This window comes from Halichoerus grypus, chromosome 2 (genome assembly GCF_964656455.1).
Source record: "Halichoerus grypus chromosome 2, mHalGry1.hap1.1, whole genome shotgun sequence".
In the NCBI taxonomy this organism is placed as follows: domain Eukaryota; kingdom Metazoa; phylum Chordata; class Mammalia; order Carnivora; family Phocidae; genus Halichoerus; species Halichoerus grypus.
In genome coordinates, this window is record NC_135713.1 from 164,481,954 (window position 1) to 164,495,522 (window position 13,569).

A 13,569-nucleotide genomic window follows, 5' to 3' on the forward strand; every position below is an offset into this window, starting at 1 on the left:
TCAGCCACACCCTTTCATCTATTGGCGAGCTCGTGAGTTGGTGGGCGTGGCCTAGCGCAGCTCCACCAGGCAAAGGGGTGGCCTCCTTGCCAATCAGAGCTAAGACGCCCGGTGAGGCGGGTCCTGGGCGAAGTGCTGGCGCCCCCGAGTGGGTGTGGTCACGCTGCCCAGCAGTGGGCGGTGATTGGCCCTGGGCGGTGCAATCGCAGCTTGTGCGTCACGACGCCGCCAGCTGATCGGAGACTGGAGCCGGTGTGTGCTGGGCGCAGGGAAGACACAGCGCCGCCGGCCGTGGGGAACGGACGCACTGATTTGCTCCCTTACCCTCAGCAAACCCCCCACCCAGCACCAGGTGGGTGTGAGCTGGGGTCCCGGTCGCACTGGAGGGAACCATGCTAATGGGGTAATGGGGGAAAGTAGGGTCCTGGTGGCCACACCCTGCCCTTCCGGGGGAGGGGTAAGGGGGCGGCGGGGGCAGGGAAGCCTTTGGGGAGAGGGGGCCTGGACTGGCTGGAGTAGTGTGGCAGGAGGTTTAAAGAAAGAGAACGGAACGACAGTCGTGGCGGAGGGTTTTGCAGAGTGGCTAGAAGGAAGACGAGGGGCTAGAGGGTTAGGGGCAGCTAACCTCGGCGCCTCCTGGTCAGCGGATACGAGAACTGGCCTCCCAGCTTGGGGAGGGTTTGGACTGGGCGGGTAGCGGGGAGGTAGTTTTCCTCTACTGGCAGTCAGTTGGTCAGGGCCAACTGAGCGCCCTGGCAGGGAAGGGGTCTCTGGGCGGGCCGGCCCCTCCTCTCGTTCCCTCCAGGGGATGTTATGTAAGGGGGGAGGGGAGAGGAGTAGGGGGCGGCGGTGCGGGGGCCTTATGCAACCCAAAGGTTAGGGTTTCACCGCGGTTGGTGGGGGAAGCGGGCTGGAGGAGGACCTGGAAACTCTAACCCCCCCTCCCCAGCCTAACTGGCCGTCTTGAGCCCAGAGAAGGTCACCTCTGCACCTCCCCCCAGCATGTCCGGTTGTGGGGCCCCTAGCCCAGGCCTGGCCGTGACCGCCTGGGAAGCCGGCTGGCTGGGTGGGGCGCCTGGGTTAGTCATCACTGGGCTCCCTCTCTCCCCACCTCTCGGCCAACTCTTGGCCCCTCCCTATGGCCTCTCGCTAGGCTATCGCCCCCACCTCCCTCCGGCCCTAGTTCCAGCCTCCAACTCATTTGGCCTGTCATCCTGGCTGTCAGACTGGGCTAGGAATTGTCAGGGTGCCAAAGAGTTGATGGAGCAGCTGGTCAGAGGGTCAGTGCCCTGGGCCCACCCCGCCCTGCAGCCAAGGGCACCTGCTTGGCATAGACTCTGAGCAGCCGTTGAGTCCTATGGGCTGAACAGAGCTGGCTCAGACAGAGGAGAGTGGGAAGGAGTTGGACTGGTCACCTGGGGGAAGGAAGATACCACAAAGTTCATGTCTCCCCAAGAGGGTTTTTGTAATTTGAAAACCTCCCACCCCCACCCTAATTTTTCTTACCCTCTGAGTATAGAAGTCTCAAGGCAAGACTGCCTTTGGCTCCTCACACTGGCATGGGCCATGCCCTTGGACTGAGTGTCAGCACAGACCCGCCCTCCCCAGCTCTCGGCCCTCAAGCCTGCCACGCCCCCAGCCCCCTCCCTGGGCCATGCTGCAGGGCCCGGCTTTTCCTGCTGATTCATGCGTTGGAACTGTGGGGGCGGGGCTTGGAACTTGGAACAAAGTTCAGACATGGAGGGGCCGGCAGACAGCCTGGAATTCATACCAGATGTACCCGGAATGCGCAAGCGGAATGCCTGGCATTTAAGAGTCTTGGGGAAGCTGCCCATCCACCCTGCCCATACCTCCCTCCCCTCCAGCCTTTGGTCCCCTGTCCTCTCCTCACAGTCCCTGGAGGCTCTGCTGACCTTCCAAACTCTAGACCTCCTCCCTTCCTCACTCTTCCCCAGATGTAGGCCCCCAAAACTCTTCCAGCTGAACTCCCTGATCACTGAACTCACATTTCTGGACCTAAGGTGTAACTTCTCACCTAGTACCTGGGCAACTGGTGGAGTATGTCCAGGGTTCTAAGTCCAGCCCTCTCTGAATGCTGAAGAGGCTGGGCCCTCCATGGATAGCTGGGGCAAGGAGGGGTGAGAGCAGACCTGGGTCTCTACAGCCTTCGGTTCTGGAAAGAGGCACAAGGAAGTATGTTTAGAGCTGCCTCTTGCTTCTTACTGAAGTTAACCGCTCCTGCAGGCCCAGGTCAGAGCCAAGAACGCTTTGTTACAAGGTTGAGCATCTGTTGGAGCTGGACTTCGATGGCCAGTGGGACAGTGTCCCTGTGATATGGCCCTGCTCAGATCCTTCCCATTTTTTCTTCCTTTTCCTTTTAGGAGCCTGTCCCTCCCACATCCTCACCTGGCTGAGCCGCAGTAGTTCTTCAGTGGCAAGCTTTATGTCCTGACCCAGCTAAAGCTGCCAGTTGAAGAACTGTTGCCCTCTGCCCCTGGCTTCAAGGAGGAGGAGGAAGAGGAGAAGGAGCTGCTTTCCCCTTCATCTGGAAGGTGACAGAACTGGGGATGGGAAGGTCCGAACCGTGGGAGGGAAGGGGACCTTGTTCAGTTGGAGAGCCTTCAGCCAGATTGGCCCACCAAGAAAGAACAATTTCAGATTAGAGACCCTGGTTGGTTTGCGGAATAGATGGCTGTGACCAACCAAGGATAGTTGGTCTACACTGGTGTGACAAGAGGAGGATGATAACAGGAGCAAAGAAGACTGTCTACCCTTTTACCCAGATGTCTTTCTTGGCCCTCCTTCCTTGTCTCCCTTTCGCTCCTACTGCCTTTCCAGGTGAGGTCCAAAGTAAATTTCTTCTTCAGGAAAAAGGTCATGCTGAGACTCCCATCTGAGTAGTCATCCCAATGCTCTTACCTTTTCCTCTATTTCCTTAGACTGGCCTAGACTCTAGATTCAGGAATAATCACCTATGTGTGGGACCCTTAGACCTCTTGTCTCAGCTTCTCCACCTGTGACATGGGGAATCACATGGTTGAGTATGCAGGAGGGAATCAGAAGCCTACTTCTACAGACTACTCAGAGCCTGGGCTGTCCTCTCCCTGTGGGTGGGAACAAAACAGCTTTTCACATAAGCTATTGCCCCTCCCCCCATCCATGAACACCATAACCCAAGGAGAGTGGGGGGAGGGTTAGAAGGGGATGCTAGGGTTAGACCAGTGCAAGGGGCTGGGAGGAGCTCAGTCTCTCCATTGACATCCCACCATGCAAAGGTGGCCCCAGGCTTCCTCTGCCACCCGAAACAGGACTGCAGCCCCTGATGGGGTTGCAACCGCTGTTCCTGTTTCTTTCCTCACTTTACCTTCCAGGATAATTTGTGAGACCCTGCTCCGGCTTGTGCAGGCAGACAGTTCCCTCCAGCAACGAGGAGAGGTGGGTTATGGGATGTGACCCCGTTTGGGGCATCAAGCAGTATAAACCTACCACCCCCCAGCTCCTGATGCAGTCTGACTCTTGGGGCTCAGGCTCTGGTGTGGTTCAACCGTGACCCAGTCTCCCTGCCTGAAGGTGGCCAAATTCAGGGGCTGTAGGAAGCTGTCCTGTTGTGGAGCAGGAGGTGTGGAGATAGCAGGGTCCTAGTCTCCATTTATGAGAAACAGAGATCTAGGGGAGAGTAGATCATTGAACCCACCCTCCTGCAGCCTAAGCTGGATGTGTGTGGGACTGCGGTGGAGGGGGTGGGTAGACTGAGTCAACTCATAGTCTGCAACAAAGATTGCTCTGTCCCTGGACTTTGCTTCCATCCTTTCTTCCCCTCCCCGCTTCACTGGCCACAGAGTCTCCCTCCAGCCCCGGGTATGTGGCTCTGCCATCCTCACCCATCATGAAGTAAAGATGAGGAAGAGCAGTCTGGGGACACAGAGGCAGGCAGAAGACCAGTGAAGGACCAGGCCTGGAGAGCACAGGGCCCTGTCTGGGCACCCCGCAGAGGGGACCCATAAAGGGCAGGAGCACCCCAGGAGGAGGGAGGACAGCCAGCTCCCAGCCATCTGCCTCATTCACTATTTCTCTCCAGTGTTACTTACTGCCTCCCTCAGAGATATGAGACTGTATTAAAGTGTCCTGCAGCTTCATTCTCCTACTTCTACCTCCTTACCCTGTAATTTTTATATAAAGTGGCCTCAAGGAGCAAGAACCAGCTGTGAAAGGACATACGAAGGAAATTCATAGAAGAAATTCAAATGGATAAAACCATGAAAAACAAAGTGTGTTTCATTAGTAATTAAAGAAAGACAAATATAGCTGAAAGCATTTTTCCCTTAGCAAACTATATTTTAAAAAAAGAAAGACCCAGTATTGGCAAAGAAATACTAAAATAACACTCCTATACATTGCATATGGGGGTGCAAACTGGTATGGCCTTCCTGGATGTCAGTTTGGTAATATGTCTCAAATACCCTAAAAGTTTCCATCGCCGTTGACCTAGTAATTCTACATTTGGGAATTTATCCTGAGAAAATAATTAAAGATTTAGTCACAAGATGCTCATCCCAGTATTGCAATAGAGAAAATGAGAAGCAACTGTCTGATTGGGAATTCATTTCTTTTCTGCTGTAATGAAAATTTGCAATGGGGGATTGCTTAAGTAAATCATTGTATATCCATCCAGATGGTGTACCGCACAGCCATTAAAAGTCATGTAGAAGAACATTTGACTGGAAAGAAAAATGCTCTTTGAATATTAAGAAGATTATAAAAATAATGTGTATTATGTGATCTCAATTTTGTTTTTTAAAAAGATGGGTATATTCTTGTATACATAAAACAGATGAAGAAGACAAAATGTTAATGGTGGTTATCTTTGCACAGTGGAACAAAGTCATTGTAATTTTCTTCTTTGGCTTTTCTGTAACTTTAAAATTTTCTATATTGTGTATGGTTTTCATGTAATAAAATTTAAAAGAATCAGTGTAATTTTTTTAAAAGCTTGGAGAGGCAGGTGTGGAAGAATCAAGGGGTGCCCCTAGCCCTTTGGACATAATGGGGTTTTGGTGAAGAAAAGGGGTTGTGAGAATGTGGACAACTTCATTCTCTGGGAGTAGCTGGAATCTACCCTTTCCATGTATGGCAACGGCGCTCTGAGTTACTGGCTTTCAGCCCGCTAAGAGGTGTGGAGTGGAGTAAGGAAAACAGTAAAAACCTGTCACTCTTCAGGAGTTGGAAGATGGGGGAGGGGCGCAGATTTTCCTCTCCAGGCTGAAAGGTTCTAGAATCCCATCAGTCTTTGTTATTCTGATTTTGCCCCAACCTTGAGGTGACCCTGTGTGACCTCTCCTTGCCGCCTCAGATTGGAAGAGGGAATTCTATTCACCTACCGTGTACCAAGCCCTTGGGGGAGGGCTGCTTTTCAAGACTTCGGTGTTGAGTGCTTTCCTTTTGCCTCCCCTTCCTAATAGCAAGGCTCCTCCGTAGGCCCCCAAAAGTGGTTGGGGGAGGAGTCCCCAGTGGGTCGCCTCTCCAAAATGGGAGCTGTTGTTCCGTTTGAAGGTACAGCGTAAAGGAACAGGACTGTTGGAATCATAGGGTCGCTATGATGTGCTAAAGGTCTGGAAACCTCGGGAGGTGGAAAGGGTGGCTCCAAGGAAGCGAGGTACCCCCACAGCTGAGACGGGGGGTGGTGCGGGGCAGGGCGGTGGCGATGTTTAAGCATGTGCGAGTGGGTGTGCGCTGGCCTCTACCTTCAGGTCGGGGAGAGTGCAGTGGGCAGAAGGATGACCAGCAGGTGAGAGGTTAGCGTGGGAAGAGGAGGTGAAAGACGATGGGGCGGGGCCTGTGGGAGTGTCAGGTGAGATTAGCAACCTATTTCTGGAGCTCCGAGGGGTTTGGGACACATGGCGTTGGGGAAGACCCCTGTGGACATGCTGGAAGTCCCCCTGAGCTCGGTCGCCAGGCTTGGTCCCCGGGAGCCCCCAACCCTCCATCCCCGGCTAGGGCGGGACGCGATCGGCTGCGGGGGCTCCGGGGCGTGGCCCCACGGCTGCTCCAATCGCCACCTAGCCGAGTGATGGGGGCGTGGTCAAACCCTGGAAAAGTTGGAGCGGATGCCAGAGGCGCGGTGGGCCGGGGAGGCCGAGGACCTGTTCCTGTCCGGAAGCCAGCGCACAGTCCCCGCAGCTGGCATTGGATGAGTCCCGGCTGAGAGCGCAGGGGTCCAAGGGACTGAACCGGATCTAGCCCGCCCACCAGGCCATGGCGTCCTGGGGGCTCCTTGTGACCGGCGCCTCCTTCGCCGCCTTCCGGGGGCTGCGCTGGGCGCTGCAGCTGCTGCCCGCGCCAGGATCTGCTGCCCAGGACCGTTGGAAGTGGCGGAACATCTGTGTCTCCCTGCTGCACAGCCTGCTCACAGGGGTTGGGGCGCTGCTCGGGTGCGGGGTATAGAGGTTCGGGAGGCACCTGGGTGAGGGGTGGAAAGCTGAGATTGAAAGACCCGGCGGGCGCCTTCAAAATCGAAGCCGGACCTCGACAGTCTGACACCGGGTGGGGGTGTGAATGGGTGGGTGAGTGTGCACAGCGGGAGAATGGGGTCTGAGTCTGCACGATGCTGACCATGGCCCCCCCCCCCCCTTCTACAGGCTGTTGGTGTACCCTCAGATGGCTGCCGACCCGATTCACGGCCACCCGCCCTGGGCCCTGGTGCTGGTGGCTGTGTCCGTGGGTGAGTCTGCAGGGAATGCCGGGCCATTTGGTCGGGGAGCAACCTAACAATGGTTACTCCACATCCCCTTTGCCCTCTCCATAGGGGTCAAATGTTTCTGGCAGCTTTGCTGAAGGAAACTGAAGACCCAGAAAAAGGAGGGGTTGAAGATTCCTCTCCAGGAGCTACAACTTAGGGGAGGCCTAATGCCCCTCCCCCTCGTGCCACACCCATAGGTTATTTCTTGGCGGATGGAGTTGACATACTGTGGAACCAGACCTTGGGCCAGGCCTGGGAACATCTGTGTCATCATTTGGTGGTGAGACTTGGGGAAAGGAGACACAGGAAGGGTGGTATGCTCAGGCTGGGGTCCCCAGTTTCTCTTCAGGTTTCTGTCCAATGACTTCCCAGAGTCTCTGACCCCTGTTGGTGCTTGATCTCCCCAACCTTGGGCTGGTTTGGGGGAAGAGGATTGACTGCTAGCCACAGCTGGAGTCTGAGCACTGCCTGAGTAGCTCGGATTCCCTCGGGTGTCCCATCTGATTGCAGAAATGTTGCATATGGAGCTTTTCTGAGAAAGGGGAGTCCCAGTATAGGGAGTGGGCATGCGGCATGAAAGCCCAGGAATGGAAGTGTGCAGATGCTGTTGCTGCCCCAGGGGAGACAGCCTCTGGGCCAAGGCTGCTTCTGTCCTATGGAAGGGTTATTTTAAGGCCATTCAGTCCCCAACATAAGGGTAAGTATAAAGGGCAGGTTTTTGATAGGGTGCCACAAAATGCTTGGGAGCCCCTGTCTTAAGGCCTGGGATATTGGTACATGATTGGGGTGGGGGAGGTCATGGAGGGTCCTCTGACCTCTGACCCCGGTTCCCCAGGTAGTGAGCTGCTTCAGCACTGCCATTCTGTCCAGCCAGTATGTGGGCTTCTCTATGGTGTCTCTGCTCCTGGAGCTGAACTCTGTCTGCCTGCACCTACGACAGTTGCTGCTGCTTTCTCACCAGGCCCCATCCCTGGCCTTCCGCATGGCCAGCTGGGCCACCCTGGCCACCCTGGTCCTCTTCCGCCTGGTGCCTCTGGGGTGGATGAGTCTGTGGCTGATCCGACAGCAACACCAGGTGCCTCCTCCTCTGGTCATCCTTGGTGCAACTGGGCTGGTCACTGTGGGTGCCCTAAGCATCACACTGGGTGTCCGTATTTTGGTCAGCGATGTCCTGCGGTCTCAGCCTCATCCACCCATCCCTGGGCACAAGGAAACCAGGGGCACAAGGAGATGTCGTGATGGTGAGCTTGTCACCAGGGATGATTCCACTCTCAGCCTGAAAGACTAGAGAGAGGCCTCAGGCTCCTCTTCTGCCAGTCCTGGGGGAGGTAGGGCCAGGACAAGGAGATGGTGGTCTACAGTGTACAGTCCTTCATTGGGGTAAGGACTGGACTGAATTTTCAGTATCTCAGTCCCTCTTCCAAGTCACTCACACCCCTCCCCCATTCCTAGGATCTGAGAAGAAATGCTGATGTTCATGGATGGGTGGGAAACTGGGCTATTGTTCAGTGAATTCCATCATCAGATGACTGCTTCTTCCAGCAAACTAACTCGAGGTACGGCCAGTGCTACCAATAAGGGGTGGCAGGAGGCATGAAGCTAAGTGAAATTGCCAATGACATCCTCTACTTTTAACACAGGAACAGGTGAAGAAAGGTGAGGTCTTGTTAGGACCAGAGAGATCCAATGTGGAGGGGGTGGGTTCAGAGGGAAGAGAGGTCTCACCTGCCACCAAATTCTAGCAGGGGGAGGAGGCCACAACAGGTGCTATCGGTAGCGGTAGGGATGGACGTACTCGTGGCCAAGAAACAGAAGGACTGGACCACTGCAGTGCTGCTATTTCTGGTTCTCAAAGCCACACTACTGTGTTTGTACTTACTGCTAGTCCTACGGCCTTTTACATTTTTAAAAAGCCCAGCATCTGCCTTTTAAATTTTCTTACTATCTCCTGACCTTTTCTAAGAAAATGCAGATTCTTTTTTTTAAAAGATTTTGGTTTTTTATTATTTATTTGAGGGAGAGAGAGTGAGAGAGCGTGAGGGGGGGAGGGTCAGAGGGCAAAGCAGACTCCCCACTGAGCAGGGAGCCCGATGCGGGACTTGATCCCGGGATGCCAGGATCATGACCTGAGCCGAAGGCAGTCGCTTAACCAACTGAGCCACCCAGGCATCCGAAAGTGCAGATCCTTAAAGGAATGAGCATGGGACTAGGTCTGTCTTCTTAGGACAGTACTGAAGTCCAGAGCCATAGCAGGGACTTAAACACCCATTCTGGGTGCCAAGTGTAACGTTTTCCAAGGTCCAGGCTTTCATGGAAGGATGAAGGCAGGGGTAGAAGTAGATGAGGGAAGGCTTTCACTTGCCTGCAGAGGGATTAAGGAATATTTGACCCTCTACTAGGATTCATTTGCAAGCTTGTCCTCTCCTTTCTCCCATGCAACTTTTTTTTTAGAGGTGGGGGCAATAGGAGAGAGAGAGAGAGAGAGAGAATCTTAAGCAGGCTCCATCTCCAAACCTGAGATCATGACCTGAGCTGAAACCAAGAGTCAGGTGCTTAACCGACTGAGCCACCCAGGTGCCCCTGGGGTAATTTTTTAATCATCCAATTTTCATTCTCTCATCTCACTTCAGAGACAGGAAAAATTCTTTTTTTTTTTTTTGTTAAATTTTATTTTTAAGTAAGCTCTACACCCAACGCCACGCTTGATCTCACAACCCTGAGATCGTGACCTGAGCTGAAATCGAGAGTTCAACACTTAACTGACTGAGCCACCCAGGCGCCCCTCTCCCCTACCACTTCTGCTGCCTTTTCTTTCCCCTATGGCACAAAATCTCTCCTTCAGGCAGAACAGCCAGGTTATGGGAAGTGTAAAGCAGATTAAGATTGCTATTCTACTAAATAATGGACAGAAAGAGATAACCCTTAATTACCCACAGAAAAGATACATGAGCAAAAGCAAGAGACAGGAAGATTAAAACAAAAAAATTCTGCCCAAAAGTTGAGCTAGAGAAAGACAAAAGGGATGATAGAAATAGACATACATAGATTGAGGGACAGAAAGAAAGAGAAGGATCACCTGTATCGAAGAGACAGAGGTGAAGAGAGATGGAGGGCAAGACAGGGAATCCTTGGCGAAATGTTAAGAAAGACTGTTGTGGATGCTGACGGGAACCAAAGTCACAGAACTGGTAAAATGGGCATAAACAAAGAGGACAAGAAAAATAGAAATAAAAGCTGACAGGAAGGGACCCCAAGGGTGCAAGGCACAGATGGTCTAGACAGAGAAATAGAGTGAGTGACAAAGAGGAACAACCAGACTCAGGAGAGATGGAGGGAAGAGAGGCATTTTGAGAGATTGGCAGAGCAAGAGAAGAGAGGGGGGGAAATAGAGATGAGGGGAATTAGGGGAGCTGAGAAGCAGAAGAACAGAAGGTGGAGGAGGCACTCAATGGAAAGATTCACTGGCAGAAAAAGAAAGTAGGAAATATGTTGAGTTGGAGACGGGCAGAAAGACAAAGGACAAACAGCTACAGTGCAAAACACAAAGAGCCTGACAGGAACTGATAGGCAGAGACTGGTAGGAAGATGAAGAGAAGTCAGAATCAGGGATGTAAACTGAGATGGAAGAATAGGCAAAGGGACTGAGGAGAACCACAGAGAGGGAAAGAAGGGGGTGGGGGCAGACTGATTAAATACACATCCGAAGGAAGGGAGCACCTGGCTGGCTCAGTTGATAGAGCAGTGTGATGTCAGGGTTGTGAGTCTGAACCCCAGTTGGGTGTAGAGATTACCTAAAAAAAATAAGATCTAAGAAAAAAAAAAAAAAAAACCCAGACAAACAAAAATATCCGAAGGAAGGAACAAGGAAAAAGAGGAAATAGATGAAGAGAGGAAGAAAGAAAGAATAGAGATAGGGAAAAATTAAGGGGGGGATTGTGTGAGATGCCCATCATAGAGTCATTAAAGCACAAAGGGAAGAATAACAAATAGAGACTGAGGAGAAATTGCCACAGCTGGAAGCAAATACAGGCAGAAAATAAGAGCAGAGATATTTCATGTAATCAGACAAAAGCCAGAGAGGTAAAGGTATAAGAGTTGAGATTGAGAAATAGTAGAATTCTCTCAGAGTGTGTGTGTCCTTAATAGAAGTAGCATCTTCAAAACTCAGTCTGCCATCTTCACTGAATGTCTTGATTAAGAAAAACATTGTCTTGAGTTTTCAAAGAAAAAGAAATGTGGGGCGCCTGGGTGGCTCAGTTGGTTAAGCAACTGCCTTCGGCTCAGGTCATGATCCTGGAGTCCTGGGATCGAGTCCTGTGTCGGGCTCCCTGCTCAGCAGGGAGTCTGCTTCTCCCTCTGACCCTCCCCCCTCTCATGCTTTATCTCATTCTCTCTCTCTCAAATAAATAAATAAAATCTAAAAAAAAAAAAAAAGAAAGAAAAAGAAATGTGGCGGGGTACCAGGGTGGCTCAGTCGTTAAGCGTCTGCCTTCAGCTCAGGTCATGATCCCAGGGTCCAGGGATCGAGCCCCGCATCGGGCTCCCTGCTCAGTGGGGAGTCTGCTTCTCCATCTCCCACTCCCCCTGCTTGTGTTCCCTCTCTCACTGTCTCTCTGTCAAATAAATAAATAATAATTTTTTAAAAAAGAAAAGAAATGTGGCAAACCCATGGCAGGAATCTGTTCCCTAAGTATGTGTGGAGGTCAATATTGATTCATTGCAAGCCCTGCATGTTTTCTTTTGCCACTGTCAAATTCATGGTTCCAGTGAGTACCCTTCCAGGTAATAGCTGATAGTATCTCTGAGAGTTGTCAAGACCTTGACCATTATGGACATATGACTGTTTCTGTGGGTTAACTAGTAAAACTGGTACAGGAAGGGTGAGATTAGCTACTGGTGGGGGTAGGACAAAAGAGAACACCTGAAGAATTTGGGATCACAAATTTTCATCATGGTGACCCAGTGAAACTTCAGGAAGGCAGGACTGCATTATAATTATAATTGATTAAGTAGATATCAAGTAGACCAGTTATAGATGGTGTGGACAAGATATAGATGATGGGTCCTAGAGAGGCACGGTCAGTTGGGTCCCTAGAAAAGAGAAGCTCAAAAATGTAGAGGTTGGCAAATGCTGCATTTAGTACCATGAGTTGGGTCACTGTGGCAGTGATCTGTCAGACCTAATCATGGCCTAGTGAAGTGGTCCCCAAGACTGATTCCATGCCACCAAGCTACTGGCTGATGAATTATTTGTCTTCTGGCACAGGGGAGTGGCTTTCTTGGATGGGGGACATTGGTATTTTATAGTCTCAAAACACTATCCTGATCATAAATTAATAAATTGCCATGCAAATAATTGCATCAGTCTTTTGTGAATGCAGTCTCTTTGAGTCACTTCTTCTTGGCTCTAGTGGTCTGATTTATAATGAAACACTGGATTGTGGAAGCTTTGCTTTGGGAAGGTCTCCTCTTGGCACCAACTTTTTGATCTACAAAGCCCGCAAGTGTTCGAAGATCCTTCACTATCAAAAAGCAAACCCAATTTGTTCAGTGGAATGGGCTTAGAGCAAGCGAATGGATTCAGACAATTTAGACTGATTTTCAATGCCAAGGTTTGAAACCCAAAGAATCTTTCAGCCAAATTAATCTTGAGTTAACAAGAAAATTAATTAAACAGAAATCTCCATAACTGAGTTGTCAAGGCTTTATCTTATATAAAATCTGGACGTGTCAGGCTGAAAATTAGGAGCCCTCACTTAGCAGGAAAGTACATAACGGAAGCTATTCTTTAAAGAACTGCTCTTGTATTGAAATGAAATGTTTGCTTGGAATCACTAACCTAAATTCACAGCATCCCGAGCTGAACATTTCTTGTGCTTCTCCCACATGTCACTCACCTTTTATGCTTTATCCTATTTAACCCCACTCGATAGATAGAGACTAATCCCATTATTTGGATGAGAAAACTGAGGCTCAGAGAGGCTAGATAATTTGCTCAGTTTTACCCAGCTAGTTAGTTACAGGGTCTGGACTCAAACCCATTTTTTCCCCATTACATCACCTGTGGCCAACGTCTGCTATTTTTGCCTGCCAGCACTGTAGAGATTTTCCTTTAAAAACCACCCCTCTTTCATTCTCCTGTCCATGGGTATGTGACCTAGGCCTAGCCAATCAAAACACCATATCGTCTTTCCCTGAAATGAGTTCATGACACATAAGCAGAGCTTCTGAGCCTCAGCACCTTGACTTCGGCTAGAACTTTTGGGTAAGATACACCACGTGTGCTAACATTGCTAAGCCAGTAGGATGCAAGAGAGCTTCCCTGAGCATGAAGCAACCACAGAAAGAGGGGGCACAGATGGAGATTTCTATCATCATTTGAGTATCTAGATCAAACTCTGCCTGAAGCCAGAACTTCCCTGGAATTTCAATTACACAAGCCAAAAAACTTTTGATTTGCCTACGTGAGTATGGGTTCAGTTTGTTTTCCCTTGTAACTGAGTTTGTTGTTTTTTTTTTAATAAAGTAGGGTGAAAGACGTCCTTTTTTTTTTTTTTTTTTTTAAGATTTTTTACTTGTTTATTTGACAGAGAGAGACACAGCGAGAGAGGGAACACAAGCAGAGGGAGTGGGAGAGGGAGAAGCAGGCCTCCCGCCAAGCAGGGAGCCCGATATGGGGCTCGATCCCAGGACCCTGGGATCATGACCCGAGCCGAACGCAGGCGCTTAACGACTGAGCCACCCAGGTGCCCCTGAAGTCGTATTTCTAAGTCAGGGTGCTTCAGTTTGAAAGCCAGACTTATATTCACCAAGTGTTGATTTCGATGCTTTTC

The 13,569-nt window shown here is 50.9% G+C and overlaps 1 protein-coding gene and 1 long non-coding RNA gene across 4 annotated transcripts; both read left to right on the plus strand.

Annotated features, from left to right (window-relative positions):
• LOC118534953 (uncharacterized) lies at nucleotides 1-4,968 on the plus strand. Of its 3 annotated transcripts, XR_013446058.1 has the most exons (3): nucleotides 46-352; nucleotides 2,382-2,552; nucleotides 3,372-4,968. It is a non-coding gene; the product is annotated as an uncharacterized LOC118534953 (long non-coding RNA). The 3 variants fall into 3 exon arrangements; XR_004916977.2 differs by having other exon boundaries at nucleotides 1-352; nucleotides 2,382-4,968; XR_013446059.1 differs by lacking the exon at nucleotides 46-352 and adding an exon at nucleotides 2,199-2,250 and having other exon boundaries at nucleotides 2,382-4,968.
• A 1,160-nt stretch (nucleotides 4,969-6,128) lies between these two features.
• Nucleotides 6,129-12,100, plus strand: TLCD2 (TLC domain containing 2). The gene is made up of 4 exons (XM_036091060.2): nucleotides 6,129-6,428; nucleotides 6,636-6,718; nucleotides 6,934-7,016; nucleotides 7,572-12,100. Exons 1-4 carry the CDS (start codon nucleotides 6,253-6,255, stop codon nucleotides 8,022-8,024), a joined length of 795 nt encoding a protein of 264 aa, XP_035946953.1. The 5' UTR covers nucleotides 6,129-6,252; the 3' UTR covers nucleotides 8,025-12,100.
• The last annotated feature ends 1,469 nt before the right edge of the window (nucleotides 12,101-13,569 follow it).

Excerpts from the sequence above, each read along its gene's own strand:
- TLCD2 (XM_036091060.2), top strand. The coding sequence starts at position 6,253 with ATGGCGTCCTGGGGGCTCCTTGTGACCGGCGCCTCCTTCGCCGCCTTC. Across the intron at positions 6,429-6,635 it reads GGGGTTGGGGCGCTGCTCGG|GCTGTTGGTGTACCCTCAGA; the intron begins GTGCGGGGTATA and ends CCCCTTCTACAG. Across the intron at positions 7,017-7,571 it reads ATCTGTGTCATCATTTGGTG|GTAGTGAGCTGCTTCAGCAC; the intron begins GTGAGACTTGGG and ends CCGGTTCCCCAG.